General features: G+C 44.1%; 1 protein-coding gene across 1 annotated transcript in view; it reads right to left on the bottom strand.

Annotated features, from left to right (window-relative positions):
- The window catches only part of Tdp1 (tyrosyl-DNA phosphodiesterase 1), a 75903-nt gene that overhangs the window by 30119 nt on the left and 23368 nt on the right, over window positions 1-22416 (bottom strand). Inside the window, exons 8-14 of the mRNA XM_031355667.1 lie at window positions 22121-22213; window positions 17702-17869; window positions 17192-17270; window positions 15715-15900; window positions 15075-15123; window positions 13187-13253; window positions 11329-11436 (exon numbers count right to left, since the gene is read on the bottom strand). Coding sequence (XP_031211527.1) covers window positions 11329-11436; window positions 13187-13253; window positions 15075-15123; window positions 15715-15900; window positions 17192-17270; window positions 17702-17869; window positions 22121-22213 — 750 coding nt within the window. The remainder of the gene's footprint in view (window positions 1-11328; window positions 11437-13186; window positions 13254-15074; window positions 15124-15714; window positions 15901-17191; window positions 17271-17701; window positions 17870-22120; window positions 22214-22416) is intronic.

The following is a 22416-nucleotide window of genomic DNA, read 5'->3' as shown; positions in this document are numbered from 1 at the left end:
GACCTAACACCCTTTGATGCCCGAGTTTATGAAGCCTGGTACGTTGGCTTCACTTCCTTAGGTCCCACTGCGACAGTCTGCTGAGACTCTTAGACCGTTGGAGCTTTACAAAGAATAGTGCCAGAGATTATTGTTCTAGAGAGATGACTAGCTTGCTACTGACATCCATAGAGACAGCTTGAGGAGCAGCCTTGGGCTTTTAGCCAGCTTGGAGCCTGACAACGTCTGTGACCATGTCATATTATAGGACACGTGCTGCTTCCTTCCTGCTCTTAGCCTGCTACCACTCGGACCCTCAGTCCTAGGCTGTGTGACTGGCTTCCTCTTTTTTGCCACACTCCACTGTCATGTACAGTCCCATGTTCAGAAGTCTGTGTAAGTGTCTCAGGAGGGCTTCCTCCTTCCACGTCCTGTTCTCCTAGTCCATCCATGGATGCTTTCCTGAGAAACAGTGTAATATAGAGGAAAAAAAGGACAGATCCAAGATCCAGCTCAACCATCGACAAGATGAGCAGACTATACCCTGCACCTGTTTCTACATCCAGATAGGTGTAACAACATGGAGGCCATGGAGATCTCAGAAAGCTAGCAGTGAGATTTACCACAAATATGGCAGTTATAATAGATCTGAATACTAGACCCTGTCAGTAATACTAACGAAGTGCAGTAGATCACCTGGCTCTCTCTCTTGAAAGCCTTCAGTGATTCCTAACCCCTAACCAGAAATCTCCTGCGTGCTCCCAAAGCTGGTCCCAACAGGTTCTAGGTTCTTCCCCACTCCTCCCTATACAATGCTATGTGCCAGCTCATGGTCCTCTCCTCCCCATGACTCGGGGACTCAGGTTCATGACTTCCTCTACCTAAGGCATCCCGGAAACCTATCACATTCATCCGAGTAACAAAAGACTCGAGACAACTGACTTACAGACCATTCTCTTACAGAGAAACAATAGTTTGGCTCCCGCTTCCAGGGGTCTTTCTCACTGCTGCCTGACAGGTTTTGTGTGCCATGCCGCTGCTCATTTATTCAACAAGTTGTCTACTGGGTATGTGTTCTGTGCCAAGTTTTGTTGGGGTATGATGCCAAGAACTTCAGAGCTCTCCTAAAACACTTCTGCACACTTGCTCAGTGCCCAATTTCTAGTCACATCCTGGCAGCTGACATTTCTTGAGTATTTGAAATTCCCTGGCTTCTAAACACCCAGTCTGTTCATACCAAAGTCAGCCACATCATGCAAAGCAAATGGCACTCCAGCCTGAGTCACCTGGCTGGTTTTCTTGTACAACACTGTTAAGTGTCCTGATTGTTAGGTCTTTTACTCAGGTCTTCCTCTGTTTGTGAGCACACTGTTAGGGATGGCAAGCTAGATGTGTGGGCCTTGGGATGGGATATTAATAGCTGATCTGTGACTACTGATAGCTTGATCAGGCACTCTGCACGTGTGTGTATGTGTGTGTGTGTGTATGTGTGTGTGTGTCTGTGCTTATGCTATGACAGTTAGGTGCATCCATGGGGATATGGATGAGTAGCAGGGAGGAGCGTTATGGGAGACAGACATCACTCTCTCACAGGTAAACACTGTATGTAACTTCAGGAGAGGATTTGATGAGCAGTAGGATTTGGCTAAGTGTGCCCTAAATGTCCATGAGCTAAAGATTTGGGAGGTGGCCTTGTATAAGGTCTTTTTTTTTTTTTTTTTTCCCCGAGACAGGGTTTCTCTGTATAGTCCTGGCTGTCCTGGAACTCACTCTGTAGACCAGGCTGGCCATGAACTCAGAAATCTGCCTGCCTCTGCCTCCCAAGTTCTGGAATTAAAGGTGTGCACTGCCACTGCCCAGTATTTGTATGAGGTCTTTAGGTCATTGTATGTAGGCCCTTGAAGGAGATTCTGAGGCTCTAGTCTCTCTTCCTCCCCCCTGTGTTTCCTGGATATGAAGGAAGTGGTTTTGTTGCTGAGTACTCACTACCCTATGTGCTATTTCACTGCAGGCCCAATGACTGCACTACCATCTGACTTGCTTAGCAAAGGCCATAAGCTACAGCTATGGCGGAAAACTTTGAGGGGGTGTGGTACTGGAGATTAAACCTAGGGCCTCACATATATAAGGCACTGAACTACATCTCCATCTTTCTTTTCATTTTTTTTCTTTTGGGATAGGGTTTCACTAAGTTGCCTAGATTGGCCTTGAACCTGTAATCTTCCTGCGTTAGCCTCTTAAGTAGCTGGGATTACAGACCTGTGTCTGGTTGGGCCAGAAATTAAAATCAAGCTAGGTGGGAAGCCAAGGCACACTTGGTAGTGGGCCTGGAGGGAGATCAATGAGGTCTAGCCCAGTAGCAGCAAGAACAGTTGGGAGGAGGGAAACTGGCCAGCTGCTGCTTCACCAAGCAAGGGGTCTATGGGCTCTTCCCAGTGCTCCAGCCCAGCAGTGCCATCTCAAAGCAAAGGTCAGTGGGATGGCATTGACTAGACTCCATGCTCCTGGTGTAAGGGCCACACCTGCCTTATTTATCATCCATAACCAAAGTTTAGGCACAAAATATCTATGATGGATGACCTGAGCCTGAATTTCAGGTCTCTCTCTCACACTGGGTTATTTGGTATGAACTATTTAAGTGCTCTATTCGATTTTTCCTCCCACATCCATAAAATGAGAAAAAGACTAGAACCTAGTCCCCGAGGAACTTAATATCTAACAGGGGGTGCTTAATCCTGCATATAGTATACATATGCTATATAAGGCACAGCTAATCTATATGGATTTTCTCTGGAGGCCAGTCCTTGGTGGGGCACAGCATACAGCATCCCATCTCAAGCCAGTGGAATACCTCATGACTAGTGCCAGCACACAAAGGGCCTCCAGGCCCTAGGAGATAGCCTCAACCATTTCTCACCAGGGATAATATTTCTGGAAGCTGGCTCACGTGGACATAAACAAAGAAATGCTGTCTTTGCTCTGCTTGTACCAGAATGCAAGAAAGCAAAGATGGTCAGTGGCCTTGAATCATCTCTAAAGGATAAAAAGAATCATCCCCAGACTGTAGGGCTGATAACATTATTTGTAACAAAGTATTCGAGGCATACCAAAGAATCCTGGTTATCTTGAGAGCACCAGGCAACCAAGTCTACTCAGTAACATCTACAAGTATTCTTTTGTGTGATCCAATTTGATTTCCTCCAAAAACCACAGACAAAGGCAGGGACAAAAGCCTGGTGTTTCACACTCTAAGGATCAGACAGCCAGGAGGAGGAGAACAGAAGAGCACCGCAGCCAAGGAGAATGCCTTTTATGAGGCTCCAAAAAGCCAACAGTGATTTTGTAGTCAAGCACTTGTCTCCTTTTCTCTGAGTGGCAGCACCAACATTTCTGCTCAATCTCTATCAAACAGTGCCTGTCAGTTGCTAGGCAACCATAACAGTGCTCCAGCCAGTGTTAGTAACCACCCTATTTCTTGCCTCCCACAACACATAGCTTCCATAATTGTTCTCGTCAGGTTTGTCAACTACACTAAGGCCTGATCTTCTTCGCCAAGGTTTTTTCCTGCAGCTCCGTTTCTTGCTTGCTTGATGCTGCAGTATAAATGTGGTGACTGTAATTGTTATCAGGTACTGGTAATTTCCGTTAACAACAGGATGCTCACCACACAAGGGATGACTTCATAGTAGGATCCAAACAGATGGGAAGAAAATCTTATTAAGACCATAAAGAACTTGCCATAGACAAAACAGCCAGACAAAAGAGAAACTAGCCAACGCAGAGTCAAACTAGCTATAAACTAAACTGCCAGCTTTTAAGTTTCTAAAGTACAGATATCTGGTCGTAAGTACTTGTCTTCTGTCTGTTTGTTAGTTTGATGCAGGATTTCTCTGTGTAGTTCTGGATGCCCTGGCACTAGTTCTATAGATCAGGCTGGACCTGAACTCAGAGAACTGCTTGCCTCTGCCTCCTGAGTTCTGGGATTAAAGGTGTGCAGAAAGTACTTGTCTTGAAGTTGAGTAATTCTTATCAATTATCAAATTAGCCTAAAACTGAGGTTTTTTTTTTAATGAAGTTTAAAGACAAGTCTTTAAAAAATGATTTGTGTGTATGTGTGTGTGTGTGGGAGAGAGAGAGAGAAAGAGAGAGAGAGAGAGAGAGAGAGAGAGTGTTGCAAGCATGCTTGTGTGTATGTTATGCATATGCAGAAATCCGTGGAAGCCAGGAGACAGTGTTGGATTCCCTGGACCTGGAGTTACTAGCAATTGTGAGTAACCTGAGTCAGATCCTGAGGTTTGAACTCTGCTCCTCTGCTAGTCCCCACAGACAAGTCTTTAAGCCACATACTGTATGTTATGTTAATGTGCCATATATGCAAACCAAACAAAGACTTTAGACCTGATTTCATGAATCTAAAAAGGCCTAACAAACTAATATTAAGTACAGTATATAGCTTAATGGGCAACATCCTCATATATTTTGTATCATTATCCTCAGAACGTCCTATTAAATCAGATAAAATGCCCATATTATAAATGGGGTTTCCCAAAATGTAAATGGCAAGGTTAGTAAATAGCACCCAAGTTAGGACTCTGATTTTTGCATCTTGTCTCATATTATTTCTTCAAATAATATGATCAGATTATATCGCATTCTGAGGGTGCTAGGCTTGAATAGGGCGTTGAGTGTGAAGCCAGGCAGTACCCAGGCAGGGTACCCAAGGCACAAAGTACCCAGGCAGCTAATGGTAATGGTTTCAAGTTGGAGGGTACGGTGGCTACGATGCACCCTGCCATGTCCTGTTATTGTGTACTTATAGTAACAATGTGAAGAAGGAAGCAGTTTCTAAAGGGTTCTTATTCAAATCCAGTGATACACCACACAACACAATGGCATTTCAGTACACATAGACATTATGTATGATGGTGACACATAATAATATACTAGAGCCCCCAAATCCCTATTGTCTATTCATGTACAGTTGATAGTGATGCTGGTGTAAATGAACCTAGTACACTGCCAGCTATACAGTTTCTAGTACATACAATGATAAAGTGTAGACAATAATTGACAACAGTAACAACTGACCACGCTACTGGTATATGGTACTGGTATATTTACTTATTATAGTACACTTTTACCCTTGGAGTATACTGCTCATTAAACAAATAAAAACAAACAAAGACACCTAAAGGGATACACTGTGTTAAATAACAGCTGTCTCATACATCTGTGTTTATCATAAGATTGCCTCAACAGCCCAGGCTGAACCTAGGCATGGTGGCTCGTCCCTTTAATCCTAGCTATTCATGAGGCTGAGACAAGAGGACTGATAATTTAGTAAGACCCTATCTCAAACTAAATGCATTTTAAAAGGGGGGATTGGAGAGATGGCTTAGCAGCAAAGAGCACTGGCTGATCTTTAGAGAACCCAGGTTGGACCTTGCACCCACATGATGGCTCACAGCTCTCTCATTCTAGTTCCAGGAAACCCAAATGCCCTCATCTGGCCTCCAAAAGTACTACATGCATGTGGTACACAAAACTGACATTCAGGCAAATACTCAGACACATAAATTGATATTTTTTAAAGGTGTGTGTGTGGGGGAAGAGGAATGTGTAGCTTGAGTCTAAAACTCTTTGTTTTGTGGAAAACAAAATCCTCAAGGCCTCACTTATAGCTGGTTGGAAAGTAAGAGGTCAAAAGCTATTGACAGTAGATACCATAGCAAAGCACACTGCTGAGGTGATACAAAAGATATGGACAGTGAATACCATAGCAAACCATATCGCTAAGGTAATACAAATTTGTAGATTACAAACTCAGATCTTTTAAGATCCTGATAATCTTTTATAAGACTACCATTTTTATCAACTCTATACACAGTATTGAATATTTTGAGTCAATACCAATAGTGCTCTTTTGAGAAACACACTATTTTTATATAAGCCCAAGTTGAGTATATTAAAACCCTTACTCTAAAAAGTTCTGTGTATAAAGTACATTTTTTTAAAAGATAAGTTTTAGTTTAATTGTGCATGGTGGGATAAGCGGGAGGGAGGTTCTGTGCACATGAATGCAAGGCCTGCAGAGTCCAGGAGAGGACATTGACTCCCTGGAGCTGGAGTTACAGGTGACCATATAAGCCACCCAATATGTGTGCTTGGGTCCTCCGCCAAGAGCAGTGCATGCTGTTAGCTACTGAGCCATCTCTTTCTTCAGCCCTGAATAAACCTTTTAAAAGCACATATGGATTGTAGCCAATTAAAATGAAAAAAATTCATTGATGTGTAACTGTCTCCCAAGCCTGTGACTAGTAGAGCCTCAGGAACTTCTAGCCCAAACATGGAAGAAAAAAAGGCTGGCCACAGGCAGCTCTGACCTCTCTCCCAATCCCCACACAGTGGCACTCACTGCTGCCTCTCAGACACTCCAAGTCTATTTTCTGTGCCCACTGTGCCTTGCTGTCCTTCAGCTATCCACGAACAGGGAACCTACCACACTTTCTATTCTCAGTTAAAGGAATCAACAAGGCCTTCTCTGACCCTCCCATTTAAGAAGCAACACCTACTTGGCCCATGCCATCCTACGCACAGTGGAGTGGGTAATGGAGCCCACTGGTTGGCCTTCCATGCACCTTTTTAAACCTCTCTGTGATTACTGACTGACTGTAAGGATGACATAGCACCTCAACTTTACAAGCAACTTAAGCCAATTTGCAAAAGCCTTTTCTTAATTAATTTAATCATACAGCAAACCTCCATCTTACTGAGTAGCAAAAGCTGCCACTTCCAAAACAGTTATTATGGTATACTGGTCCAGACACCCTCAGAGAAGTTAATAGATTGCACATGTGTCATGTGATCTTCCTGAACTTCATCTTGGTTCTGAAGACTTCAAATAAACATCCCCTAAATTACCATCCTGTCTTATTTTTCTCTATCATACTCTCCCCCCACCCCAGGACTGTGTGACTAAGCCTGCCTGTGTTTATGTAACTCCCACCACCAGAACCAGGTCAATGGTTGTTTATTATTGTATTGCCAGCACTTAGCAAAGTGCTTGGCATTTAGTAAGTGCTCAGTAAATCAACAGATGCACTGGATAACTGGCTAAGAACGGTGTCCAGGATGAATGGAGAACTAATCTTTTTTAATGTAGAAGGAAGATTATTACACAGTCAATGGCTCTTCAACCAGGACAGATGGCTTGACTGGCAATGGAACATATGAAAAACCTCATCTCTCTCTCCCCCCCTTCTCTCTCTCTCTCTCTCTCTTTCTCTCTCTCTCTCTCTCTCGACAAGTCTTGCCTTATAGCTCAGGCTGGTCCTGACCTCCTGGTGACCCCCTCAACATCAGGCATCAGCCTGCTCTGCTTGCTTTATAGCTCAGGCTAGCCCTGACCTCCTGGTGACCCCTTCAGCATCAGGCATCAGCCTGCTCTGCTTGCTCCCAGCAAAAAAAGTCCCAAGCCTTATGGTAACAATGATGAGCTTGAGAGAGAACCACACCTAAGTAAACCAAATTAAAACCTCGCCAAAAGTTACAACAAAATCTCACACCTCTGTGGACAACACTCCCTCTTGAAGGTCTCCCAGTAAGTAAGTATGCCGTCGGGTTTATTTTGACGTGTGCTTGGGATGCAGCCCAGGACCTCACATATTCTATGCAGGGGCTTTCCCAGTGAGCTAGCCCTGTGGTCAAATTTGCTGTCTTCCTGTAGCTGTCTCATCTCTATAGTGTTGATAATGATGTCAGCGATGAACTCCATCTACCTACCGGCCATATTCCTGGGTGAGGAGTCATCTCTGAGGCTTCTTTCCTCTCTTACTATGCATGGAGCCTAGGCAGATCTTTCATCATTACCACTTCAACCCCGCCTTCAATAACTGCTAAGAAGTATGGACTAAGCATCTTCTGCACACCGAGCTCCTTGTCAGGTGCTGGGACAGGCTAAACAAGAGAGATATGGGCTTCATGTTGGACCCATATGAAGAGAAAGCCAGCGAGCACATAAATAACTATAGGGAAGGGGAAGGCACGCTGAGGATATAAAAGCCCAGGAGACTGCAGAATCCAACCAGCTGAGGAAGCCAAGGTTAAATCAAGTGCTGGACAACTGCAAGTTCAGGGTCTACATGGGGGGAAGAGTCTACCTGTGCAGAATTGTCAGAGAAGCACCTAGGATCAAATAAGTCACATGGCATGACCTGCTTAGTCTCTTTCATTTAACTGTAAATTCCACAAGAGCAAGAACTCAACTTAGCTTTCCTCTATTCCCACGGCATCATCCAGGCAACGCACATGTGCTGAGTGGCTGGAAGAGCTGCCTCCCTCAACGTACAGCTTTACTTCTCACCTAGGAGAGGCCCCTGGCACCTCACAAAACTCTGAGATGACGCAAAGGGACAGGTGAGGCCGATTAGGAAGGGTCAGTTCTCTCCCGCCCTTCTCCACACATGTGCAGAGCAGAAACAACAGTTGTTTCTCTCGAGCTGGTTAGGACCTCCATGTTGGTAGTGGTCACCCCAGTGGATCGAGGATCTGCTGACCGACCAGTCTGAGGTTAGCACAGCTCTTGCCATCACTGAGTTTAGACTATGGGGCTACCACAAAGGGTGACCACCACAGCGTTACTAACAGCAGCTGTTGTCTCACGTGCTTACGATGAATAAGTACTGCTGCTTACAGTCATGGCTGCTACGAAGACTCCGGCTTCCTTAACAAGTGTCATTTCTTGAGCCTATGATGGCAAGTGCTTGGCAACTCATCTCCCCACCAAACTACCAGCACACTTTCGTACCCTGCCTTTGTGTTTCAGGAAATGTGTTTGGTGGGTTCAGTGACTCACGAGTTCTAAGAGGCTGAGCTAGAACCTCTTAGAAGTCTAGGCTGTGCTGACCTCTGAATGGTGTGTATCTCATCATTTCAACTTATTTCTTTGAAGGAGATTTGGAAGTATGCTATACACAGCGAGTCTTCCCTGACCCCTGGTAGCTTGCTAGCTTCCTTTTACCGCTCTTCCCAATAAACAGCACAAACTCTGTAGACGCCCAGCTCAGCTGCCTACACCCACTCTTTCCTAAGTACTCACTCTCCACTCAGCAGCCTGACCTAGCTTTCAGTGCACTCATTAGATGATGTCACCGCACTTCAGGGCCTCCTGTTACCTGGCTCAGCTCTGCATATCAGCACACAAACAGCTCAACATTCCACACTTTCTCTAGCTTAAGAGCCTTTTTGAGCTGTTCCCTTTGACCAGTATGTTCTTCCCTTGTTGGGCTGGTGCATTCTCCTCCATCAGCCTCCTAAGGCCACTTTCTCTGACCCCTGCAGACATGCTCCAAATACATCTAGTCATCTGCTATAGGCCTGATCTGACAGTTCCTTCCTTCCTCCCTCCTCCTCTTCCTTCTTTTGTTAATATACTATTGGCCTTGCTTAAGCTACTCTACCTCAAATGAGGACTCCTACTTTGTTTCTTGCCTTCTATGAAATACAGTGCCTGAAATGGAGAGAATATTCAGTATCTGATGATTATAAGGTCTTGATGGACACTTCACCCTCTCAACAAGCAGGTAATAAAAATATAGGAAAAACAATACATTACTTAGTGTTCTTATGAACATGGACCATTTTCTATATAATTATTAATCACTGAAATAGATCCCACGCATAGGGTTCCTAGACTTCCTGAATGAAGAAATGTTGCAGGTCTGTATCTTAACACATACTGGAATACATGCTGAGCATGTTGGCACACACCTTCAATCCCAGCACTCAGGAGACGGAGGTAGGTGGATCTCTGTGAGTTTGAGGCCAGTCTGGTATTATAGCCAGTTCCAGGCCTGCCAGAGATACACAGTGAGACCTTATCTAATATATATATGTGCACAACGCGCACACACACACGCACACTCAGACACACACACACACACCAATGTGTGTACTGAGCCAGGTATATGCTCATACCTATAGTTCCAGCACTGGGGAAGACAAAACAGAAGAACTACCATGAGTTTAAGGTCAACCTGAATTCTATCATGAGAACTTGTTTCAACAAAATGAATAACTACATAAGAGAAAAGAAAGACATGTTAAATAATGTGGAATTTAAAAGAGGATGACTTGGCCTCTACACAAGCTTAGAGTTGGTTATTGAAGGTGGTTTAGTGATCAGACATTCTTTAATGAAAAAATAACGTATCTGAGTATTTTGCCTGCACATATGTCTGCTCACTGTGTACAACCACTGGCACCACAGAGAGGACCAGTTCTATTCCAGGTACCCAGTCTGTCACCTCATTTAACACTCACAGGAGCCCCAAAAGTAGCCATTACCTCTTCAAACCTTTTTATAACTAAGACACAAACATAGATGAAATAAATTCCCCAAGTTTATACAGCTGCTAAATGACAGAAACACACCCTGAGTGTTTATTTTTGGAATTCAAGTCTGCTTTTCAACTATGCTGAGGCTGCAAAAGTCTCCAGGATGTCCTGGGTACTGTGTTAATCAACCATCTCTTTGGGTCAGTGTTTCTCACCTGAACCAGGCACAAATGTTAGCCACAAAACCAGATATGGTTCTTTTTATTCTTCATTCACTCTGAAAGCACTAATTGTGCTCTGTGATAGTTTAATTAGTTGTGATTGATACCAATTGGGTTACTGAATCACAAAGAGATGCCCAGTGGCTGAATTCTGACTAGGAGTGAAGACTAATGTTCTCACAGCTCTATTTTCCAAAGGGCAAAGCAATTTATCTTAAAAAGAGAGAGACAAAATGTCAGTGGGTAGGGAGTTCCTTTTAGGGGTGATTAAAATATTCTAAAATTAGATTGTGGTGGTAGATGTACAATTCTGTGAACATGTTTAAGCTGTTAATTTGTAGACTTTAAGGCACAGATTTTATGATATGTGAATTATATCATAATAAAGATGTTTTTAGAAGGGCACATAAGAGATCTGATTGCTCAAGTTTTAATTATCTAAAAGAGAAGCTAATAAAAGAAAAAAAAGTATCACTTTTAACATCTTATGTTTCTTCTGTATTTACCCTAAATGTCAGTTTGCTTAATCACTGTTATAACTATTATTATAGTATATAAAAAGAAGTAAATCCAAAGTTTATTCAAATCTTACAGATATCTAGAGCGACCAAAAAAAAAAAAATCAGGCAATGATCACACATTCAGTAAGACATTAGTCACAGGCCTCCTTTCAGGCACAGTAACAGAAGCAGGCTGAAAACTGATGGCACTTCACAGAACACTTTTTAAGACTCCACTCCATTTCAGTGCAGACATCACAAGGACTCCCATGAAACATGTAAAGCCCCTTTACCTTGTGACAAGAAACCAAGCCAGTTTACTGAAGTCTGGCGAGGGCCTCATGTATGTCTTAATATGTGGCATGGCATTGCTTCGGCCGGATGTCTCTGCTGACCACTTGCTAATGACAGGAGAAACATAAAACACAAGTTAGAAAATAATTCAAGGCAGACAACATTCTTATACTAAGGAACTGCATGAAAGGCAGCACCTAGTCTAAAAAGACAGCAGGAGCAGTCTGCGACTGTGGAGGTTGATGAAACTCTGTTCAGACAACAGAAGAACGCATCATCATTCTGAAAAGTGAGGATGTCAAACAAGGAAACGTAGCAGTAGCCACAAAAGCATCAAACCCTGTGGACTTCTGCCCGTTCACATACAGTATACACACATGCATGCATACGCACACTACACTCATTTCCTGTGCTTTCAGCATGTGTGTACACAGGTCTCTGGCTGGACTGTGAGCTCTTGGAAGCAGGAGGCTAGCATGCCCTATCGTGCATACTGCTGAGCAGCATCTCCACAGCAGCTTCTCCAGTGAGACCAAGTGAGTGGCACACTGCCTGTCACAGGTGAGTGAGCGCTAAAGAGGCAAGAGGATAACTCAGCAAGGCTCTAGCTTTGGCTTTAAATAGTAATTCTACATTTCCAACACTTTCAGACTAAGGTTCCGAGGCGTTTGATGGCCTCTGTCGTGAAGCAGTGATTCTGCTTTAGAAGAGGATAATTCTTCAAGCTAACAGGCAGTTTGCCAGCATAGAATCAGGATTAAGAGGGCCACCATTTTCTTCATCTGCGTGAACCTAGGAACCTGAACTGAAAGGAGCCAACATAAGAAGTGTGCTGTCAGGAGAGACTACAACAGGAACACACAGGCTGTACTGGCTGGTTTTGTGTGTCAACTTGACACAGGCTGGAGTTATCACAGAGAAAGAAGCCTCCCTTAAGGAAGTGCCTCCATGAGATCCAGCTGTGGGACATTTTCTCAGTTAGTGATCAAGGGGGTAGGGCCCCTTGTGGGTGGTGCCATCCGTGGGCTGGTAGTCTTGGTTCTATAAGAGAGCAGGCTGAGCAAGCCAGGGGAAGCAAGCCAGTAAGAAACATCCTTCCATGGCCTCTGCATCAGCTCCTGCTTCCTGACCTGCTTGAGTTCCAGTCCTGACTTCCTTTGGTGATAAACAACAACGTGGAAGTGTAAGCTGAATAAACCCTTTCCTCCCCAACTTGCTTCTTGGTCGTGATGTTTTGTGCAGGAATAGAAACCCTGACTAAGATACAGGCCAACAGGAATCTCAGCAGAAGGCTACAGAAACAGACTCCTACCCTCATCTCAGGCTGCTCAGACGTAAGTAAGACTCTGTGGTGGGTCTAGAACATTCATGATAAGCAAGTGCTGCAGCTGGAAGGTGGAAAGGACAAGCCTTCCTTTTCCTGCCCACCCTTGCCTCCCGAGCTCTGCTGGTATAACAAGCACCATCTTCCTCCTGGAGACAGAGGCCTGGGCTCTACCCTCACCAAGTGTGGGCCCCTACATACCATGGTCAAGATGGCTACACTTTGTGCTTCAGCAAACTGAACTAAATGCTGCTTATGTAAACCATAAACTACCCAACGTGATCTTTTATCTTCCTTTCTTCTTTCTTTCTTTCTTTCTTTCCTTTTTTGCCTGCCAACAGAGATAAATTTTACTCTGGTATTAAAAACCTATTCCAAAAGTTTTTCAAAGCCTTGTTTTAAATTATTTCTATCCCTAACATATGCAGATGAAAGAATATAGCTGCATTATATAAGGCACTTTTTTTAAAGAGCAGACTGACACACCAGTCTTAGTCCTGGGAGGCAGGAGCGACACTGAGAACAGTACTTACTGGAAGTAGGAGTGTAACCACCTCTGTTTTTCAGCCGTCTGGATGCCATAGGGAAGAGAGCCCCCAGCTTTTAGAAGAGGGAAAACAAACAGAAAGAATGAAATACAATTTGAGTTGTCGTCATTAAAAAGAAAATCTCTATCAATAGTAAGGAGGTAAATGAAGAACAACTGTTTCCTTTATTTCATTTCAAGCACAGCTCATTGAAAAAACCATTCATGCTTGCATTAGGCACACAAACTTCTCTGTATTTGTGGTTCTGTCGTGGCACTGGGGATTGAACGGAGAGGCTCACACAGGCGAGCAAGGACCCTACCACTAAGCTATACCCCCAGCCCTCTTCTTACCTTTTATGTATGTTCTCATGAGCTTGCCCAAGCTGGCCTGGATCTCACTCTGGAGGCCAGGGTGGCCTTGTATTTGTGATCCTCCTGCCTCAGATTCCAGAGTAGCTGGGATCAAGGGCCTACACTAACAGAACTCAAATTGGGTACATTTTCTTCATGGGCTTCTTTCCTCTGGACAGTTTACTATCGGAAAGCAAAGGCCTTGCTTAACTACGCAGAGGGGAGAAGAGGATCTGGGTCTACTTCACACCAGGGCAGGGATGAAGAACATCATGAGGCTTTTGTCCCAGGCAGGGCATCTGGGAGTGCAGTGAGTGACAAACTCAGTCCTGTCTACTTTGCCTTTACAGTCTGCCATTTCCAAACAGATGGCAGAGGAGGTTAAGAACTGGAAGTAGTACACGCCTTTAATCCCAGCACTTAGGATGCAGAGGCAGGCAGATTTCTGAGTTCGAGGCCAGTTTGGTCTACAGAGTGAGTTCCTGGACTGGCAGGGATACACAGAGAAACTCTGTTTCAAAAAAATCAAAAACCCAAACAAAACAAAACAAAAAAACTGGAAGATAAGAAAACACTTCTGCTTTTTTTTTAGTTAAAAAATTCATTGTAGATTCATCAGTGACTTTCCAAACACACCTTAGACCTTCCCCACAGTAAACTATGTGCAGAGAGAGCTTTAAACAATTCCAATGTCCAATAAAGTATATCCTGTTTCCTACTGCAAACAGCTAAAAACATTCTATTTTAGAATCGCTTATAAAATTGCTGCATTGAAAATGCCATGTTCTCTCTCATTAAAAGTGCACTTTGAATAGCTCTTGCCTATTAGAAGTACAGGAAGACAAGACTACGCATGTCCCAGAGTCAAAGTGAGATAATTTTATTTTGCCATTAAAAAGCACTGAACAGCAAATATACTCTGAACTTCATTGAGATTATTTTGGCAAGGTCACATCTAATTTCATAAGCAATAAATGGGAAAAATTAGTCATAATTCAGTGCATTCTGCTGCTAGCAGGCAGGAATGCCAATCAGTCTTGGTTTCTTCCAGAGGCATACTCTGGGGCTTTTGTTAATAACCTGATGGCATTATGGAGGGTGCCTCTGTTTAAAAGTTCAGTGGTCAGCAGTAGAGAAAGAGAAATGCAGAATAAGGTTGAGAGATTTTTAGAAAATGAGTCTGAAATTTGACATATCAACTGAGCTATACAACGGTAACAGTAATCACCAACTCTAGGCCTTAAATGTGTCTGTGCCGGGAGGGATCCGGAAGGACTATGCAGAACCCTATTAGACACAGGCAACGGATGTCAGCCAAGCTGTCAAGGCAGCAGTGGGTGCCAGAGGAGCTCACTTTAGTTGGAGATCTTGTCTTGACACTCAACATGCTAGACACCTGCCTAGTAAAACTTTGGCAGACCACCGCATGGGTGAAACTGGGTGTCCAAATGGCTCTTCTCTGGAACTCGGCAGAGCTCAACCACACTGGCTTCATTAGCTTCATCTGAATGAGAAACGGCAACTGAGTCCCCAGCACTTACCAGGGTACCCTTCTAAGCTGGTCCGCACATTTTCCACAGAGGGATAGATCTAAAAATAAGCAAGACAAGACAAAAACAAGAAACCTTGGCATGAATCATGTTGAAAGAAAGGAATGTTGACTAGTTTTAAGAAAATGGAAATTTTAATGAAAGATGTTAAACCAAAAAACTTAGAAATCATATCTTAAAAGAAAACCCCCATCTTACTGAAAAAAAAAATAACTAAACTGGTAACTAAACTCCTGGAAGAATATAAATAACTGGTGAGAAATTACACTTTAATTTAAATGTTTTTCTTTCTGATATGCCAAATTAATATCAAATTAAATGTAAAATTCATCATTAATTTACAGGTCTCTACATAATTAACAGAGCTTAAAGTTCTGCGGCAGTGCTGTACCTGGTATTTCTTCCCTTAGTTTGACAACTTGAGAGAATGGAAAAGCACAGAAGTCTGTGGCTGTTCCAGGCTCCTGAACAAACCTTGCCCTCATTCCTCCCTCCCCTCCCTCACCCCTGCCCCCAACTCATTCCCCTTCCCCCCCACCACTTACCCCCCTCCCCACCCCTCCCCCTCCTACCCACCACCACACTATGATCTTTGACAAGGAAGATTGTTTCTTAGAGTAAGAGGGCTTACCAGATGAAGAGGAACTGCACTTTTGCCCAGAGTTCGGCCATCCTCTCTCAGTGCCAGCAAGCTCTCTTTAAACTCTGAGCACAACCACTTGGATTCATCAGGCCCCAGGGAGCCGATGCTTGAAAACTGACCCACAATGGGCCAGCACTCACCCTTGGGTGCAGATGGGGCATGCGCCTGCAGAAGCTGCTCCAGAGAAAAGCAAGTGCAAGAGTCACAGTGTTAACAATTCCTGAAAAGCCCTAGTGCCTACAACATGGACTGCACCTTCGGGATGCCTAACAAGGAAACTCTGAAAGGCCTAGCCATCCACATCATGCCTGCAGAAACTATTTTTAGTTCTTTGAAAACTATTTTTTTAAATACTAAAAGTATGTATTTTTTAACCCACTATGTGGACTGGAAAAGTCTCTTTCCAGAAGTCTGTGATTTGCATTAAACACAAAAACAGAATAAATCATTTTTAAAGACCCATCTTAGCAGAAATATCAAGATGAACCCACTCTGAAATCACCATCGTCTAATATACATAATGTAACTCACATGACGAAACCACTGTGTGTTCTGGCTCATTTCTTCTGAGAAAAGCTTACAGCTCTTGGCTTGAAGCTGCACTGCAGGGCTGGGGTGTAGACTCACAGTGGGGGTAGCTGTACTAGCCTAGCATGCACAAGGGCCCAAGAGGCAGGTGGGAGCACAGACAAAACCCTCGGCCTCCAGGGGTTTGTACCTAATACAGAAGGGATGGTTACATATGGATATGAACCCCTAAAGCACCACAGAAGGTCGATCTGCACTTCCTGCCTTGACACTTAGGCAAACTGAGGAATAACAGAGCAAGTACTCGGAAATTTCATTCACTTATGCATTACCTAAGACGGCAGACAGCAAGAGGAATGTGGACAGCTGCTGCCCCAGTGGAACTCAGAGTCTAACTGATGCTTTCTTTGTTTACTTTAGTATGTGCTGCATTCCTTTCCACAGCCTGGGCATTAATATTTACACACGTGCACACACACATGCACACACATGCACAGATTTCTCAGTTTCCCTGAACTGTATGGTGCTGAAGGAAAAGAGAACTGAACTGACCACTCTTAGACCCAGTCTACTGTGGGCTCATGTCCTGAGAAGCCTGGAGATCTGAGGAAAGCCCTGTTACATGGCTTGAAAACTGCAGATGCTGCTGAAGGTGCAGGATTTGTGGTTACACAAATGCATCCTGTTACCTAGGCAGGACACCATTAGTCCCCAAGTTCTCCTGGTTACAAACACTCTATTTTATATTCACTACTAGATGCAATTCTGGCCATTTTACAGATGACAAGAGGCAGGATGAAGAACAAGTGAAGACCACAAGGTTTGTATATGGCAAGTTGAGATTTGAATGTGGGGATGGGGATCCATTATAACTTAAAAGGTAGAAAGAATACACATTAAATTATTTTAAATGTTAAAATAGCAAAAGATTTATTACCTTTCTAAGCCTAAAATGTCCCCAATTATCTTTGTGACTTCCTTGAAAGCGTCCAGGGGTTGAACCAATAAGGTAAACACTAAATAAAGTAAGATACAGTAAATGACATGCAAGTTGTGTTTTGACACCCCAAACCCACCATGCACATAAAAACTAAGATAACAGAAGAGGTCAAGGAGCCACTTTCGGGCCAGGCCTCCTTCACAGTAAGTGCTACTCTGAGCTCCCTTGTTAGCTAAGCCAGTTAAAAGCAGGACACCTGCATTAGGTTCCAGGCAAAGAACCCAGCGACTCTCCAACCCCACAGTGGGAGGCTTAAGGCCCACGACCACCTTGACACCCGTGAACCTTGAGACACAGTGTGAACAGATCTGCTCTCACCCCCTCACCCTCTCATGCAGCACAGCCAAATACTACCCCACCCCTTCCCAGGGCCTCTGCCTTCCAGGTTTGTGTGGCTTGCAAGCCAGGAGTCCCTTTTTGGTCCCCATACTGGAAGGGGACACACACTTGGTTTCAGAGAGATCATGCTCTTGGATGATGTCTATCCACTCCTGCAGAGGGGGAGCATTATACGCCATCAGATAACTGGTGAGGTCAGCTTTGAAATGGGTGCTTGACTCTCCGGATGTGTGGCTCCCCTGGTCAATTCGTGGGTACAAAGGGCTCAACCATATTCTGGAATGGAAAGAAAAGTTAGCACTCAGGAGGTTTCACTGTAACAACGCCTCTGTAATGATTATGCATTCACCCAAAGCAAGAGGTGAACTCTTGCCACTCACTGTCTTTAAGTGGCGATGGAGTGATTTCTGGCAGGAGGAAACAGATCTGGTCACACCAATCCAAAAACTCCCATCACAGAATTATTTCTGAATGCTCTCTCTTTATGTAAAACCATGTCCTTATCAGTGAGCTCTTTAGCCAAGTTAAGAATCAAAAGCTATCTATACCAAGAAAAATATATATGCAAGTTTATTTTAAGTAAGAAAACTCTATTTTTTTATAGTGAATGTTCTGTAGTGGTTTGAGATATTTTCATACCCTATCTGTACTTTCTGGTGCCTAGAATATGTAACACATTTAACATTAGCTCAAAGGCTAAGCTGAAACAGTGATAAAACATTCTATCTTCCATTTCATCGATTTCCTTTCTGCCCACAAATGGGAAATAACCATATCTAAACCCAAAGGGTACAATATAGTATGACACAGGTAGATTATAAAGGCACTGTGACTTTGAGCCTCTAGGACTACAGGCTCTTCTGGGGCAAATCCAGATTAAGAGTTCAGCCTCAAAGGGGTGTCGCCAGGAGCTGTAAGAGGCAATAAACAGTTGAGTCAGACCCCAGACCGCATTTGCTGTCTCTTTCTTTCCCTTCTATAGCTAATTCCCCTGTAGTTCTTCCCATTAAGCCCAAACAGAGATGGCCTAGTTCTTTTACACAGTTGCTCTCCAAGAAAGCTGATGGACTACAGGTTACTAGAATGTTAGGCAGGCTGAATGAGGACACTTTACTTGCTCTTAGCCAAAAGGCTGAGAAGCGATGAATGAGAACTCTTGACTATATGTCTGAAGTCTATGCCTTCCCAACAGAGTGATATTTCATTCACCCCTGCTATGTCAGGGAACTTACTATAGGAGGGCCAGATGGGACTAAGGTGGGAGCCCACACCTGGACCACATCTGCGTCTAGCTGCTTTGCCATTGTAGTCAGACTTCTCTGAAACTTTTTTTGCCAGAAAAATGACCACCTAGGCTAGATGTAATAGGCATCCCTCAGAGCCAAAGAGCAGAGGGCTCACTAACAGGCAAGTTCTGGATGAGGATCATGACAGGAAATAGCTTCCTAAACTAGGATACTAAGATAGGAGGCATTTTTTTTAATACTTTGTGAAATGCTATGAGAACACTATAGTGGGGTAAATAATTTGGAATGCGCATTTATTTGTTTTATGTGTGTGTGCACCTGAATATAGGTATGTGTACCACATGCATACAGAGGCCCATAGAGGCCAGAAGAGGACATCGGATCCCTTGGAACTGGAGTTACAGACAGTTGTGAACTGCCTGATACGGCTGCTAAGCATCGATCTGGATCTTCTCCAAGAGCAGCAAGTGCTCTTAACTGCTGATCCAACTTCCTGAACCCAGCAGATGATTTGAAACCCATGACCTCAACAGGTGTTCAAGCCACAGCTGAGATGGACAGCTGGAACGTCTACACAGTGGGGCAAGCACAGCTAAGGCAAGCCACCAGTAAAGGATGACTGTACATGACAGTGTCTGTAAAGGTTTTTTAAAAAAGATTTTCTCTTTTTATGTCTCTGAGTGTTTGCATGTTTGTATGGGACCATGTGCGTGCAGGTGCCTACAAAGGTCAGGGAGGGAGTTGGGTCCCCTGGAACTGGACAGAGAATCCAGGTGGTTGCGAGATGTCATGTGGGAGCTGGGAGCCAGACCTAGGTCTTCTGCATGAAGAATGAGTAGCAGGTACTCCAAGCAGCTCAGCCATCTCTCCTGTCCCCTTTTGGGGTTTCAGGGTTTTTCTGTTGTTGTTTTAATCATAGTGTGAAACTGCAAAGTATCAGAATCAAGAGCAGACAAAACAAAGAGCCACAGGGCTTTGTACTAAGGTGGCTAGTAGAGGCAAGGTGGAGGGAAATTTCATTTTACTTTGAGTTTGAACTATACAATCTAGGTAATATGCTTTTAGATTTTTTTTTTTTAAAGAAAGGAATAAAATTACCAGGCACACCCCAACTTTCTTATCTTCTCTCATGGCAATCACCTGAGAAGCCCCAGGAAGTACTGTTGCCTGTTAAGTTCAAGTTCACAACTCTAGAATGAGCTAGAGGCACTAGCGAGGTTCTGAGAGCCACCTAAGACTGGGGATCACCTTTATAAATCTGTTTGGTTTCATAATCCCTGTTTCCCCTAAGAACATATTTAATCTAAATTCCACACCCTTTTCTGACAGGGCTGAGTAGGAGTCCCCAGGCCCAGTCAGCACTGGTAGTGGGGCAGAACGAACAAAGGACTCAGCACATCATAAAAGTCCCATTAGCCAACACTTGGAAGGCAAAGCAAAAAGATCAAGAATTCAAGACCAGCTTGGGCTACATAGCCACATAGTGATTTCCCAGCCAGCCTGAGTTGCATAAAATATTCTAAAATTAAGAAAATGAGGTGTGTGTGTTTGTGGGGGAGGGGAGGCTAGTTGAAGGGGATGTGATGGCAAGAAAGAGCGAGTCCTGCGGCCAAGGCTTTTTAGAGGCAGGGTGGAGACCCCTTTGATCCTGCAGGAGGCAGACTAACACTACCCTAAGAAGCACAGTTTAAGAGGAACATGGGAAACTGAGGCCACACTAAGGCCAGAGCAGGCCCAGAGGATGAGCTGGAAGGCCCTTACTTCAGCTCAACCCCTCGGGTTGCTGAGCCTCAGGAGCTTGTCAGAGTAAGACTATATAAAGCAGCTCTGGCCCAGGCTAGGACACTGGAGATGAGAGCAGGGAGAACAGCAGTGGAGCGAAGTGATACAAATGCCCCCATGCTCTATGAGAGAGAAGGCCATTAGCCAGCGCTCTCCCAGGAAGGCAGGGATATACAGAAATGGCTTCAATGAAAGAAAAAGAAGTAAAGCTATTAACTGAGGAGGAGAAAGGTAGCTGAATTTGAGTTGGGCACGTTCTGAAAAATTCCTCTTAAAAACAAACCCTTCAGCTGGTGAAATGGCTCAGTGGGGCTGGGAAGATGACAAGATGGTTAAAGAACTTGACCAAGCCTGAGGACCTCCCTGTGGAGCTTCAGAATCCATGTTGACACCAGGCGAGGTGACTCACACCCATAATCCTAGTGCTCCTAGGGCAAGATGGGAGGTGGAAACAGGACAATCTCCAGAAACCTGTGCGCCACCTAGCCTGGTATACATACCAGCAGCAAACAAGACATCTGGTCTCGAACAAGGGCGAAGCTGAGGACCAATGCTCTAGATTGTCACCTACTCTCCATATGTGCATAGCAGCAACCATGTGCCCACATATACACACATGTGCCCACACATACACACATGAGCCCACACATGCACACATGTGCCCACACATACACATGTGCCCACATATACACACATTAGCCCACACATGCACACATGTGCCCACACATACACACATGAGCCCACACATACACATGTGCCCACATATACACACGAGCCCACACATGCACACATGTGCCCACACATGCACACATGAGCCCACACATACACACATGTGCCCACACATGCACACATGTGCCCACACATACACACATGTGCCCACACATACACACAAGCATGCATACCGTGATTAAACAAAGAGACCAAAACCTACCTCTCTACCCTGCCCTCCCATCCCAGGAGATGGTCCTACTCCCATGAACATACAGGTGGCACTAAGTGAACGCAGGGAACTTTAAAAATAAACCAAGCACATTAAGTTGAGAGGGGGCAAATGGGAGGAACTAGGGGGGCAGATGTGATAAAAACAAACCCCCAAATAAAAACATTATATGCATGTGTGAAATCTCAAACAATAAAAGAGATGTCAATAAATAAATTTTACAAAACACCTGCACATAAGTATTCGTGTGTAGCAGTGACTGTTACAGATGATTCTGCACCAGGTGGATAATACTGGCTACTTCAAGAGAGAGTGGGATGGAGGCCAGGGAGTGGTAGAGGATTGTGGGGGTGGAGGTGTGGCTCAGGTAGGGCACTCGCTGTGCACTGCTAAAGAACCATGACTTTCTGGTATGCCTCTTTTCTACACACATGCATTTTACTTGTACAAGTAGAAAAAGAAGAGGAAAGCGAGTAACATTTGTTGTGGCCCCTTCCCATCCCAGTCGATGGTCCTACTCCCATAAAGGACTACCATGCAGTGCCCGGCCCTACGAACCCTTGGGTTTTCTGGTGCCAGTCTTCCCGGATGAGGTTGGAGGTGTGGATGACGACTCGGAGGCCTTCTTCATAGAGCAAGAGCATCATTTTCCTTCAAAGAGAGGGAGGTGAAATAAAATCATGAACAGAATTTTCCAAATAAACAGATTTTCTAGTGAGAACACAAGAAGCAGCTAAAGTTTAGTCTCTTACATTACTCAAACTTTTAATGATTATAAACTCCCTTTCTATACATTGTCTTCCGAAAATCTAAAGAGATACCTAAAAAGCTATCTTTCAAAAAGGCTCAGAATA

This window comes from Mastomys coucha, unplaced genomic scaffold, assembly GCF_008632895.1.
Source record: "Mastomys coucha isolate ucsf_1 unplaced genomic scaffold, UCSF_Mcou_1 pScaffold6, whole genome shotgun sequence".
NCBI classification, from domain to species: Eukaryota; Metazoa; Chordata; class Mammalia; order Rodentia; family Muridae; genus Mastomys; species Mastomys coucha.
Note: the sequence above shows the minus strand (reverse complement) of the source record. Positions and strands in the feature narration are given on the sequence as shown.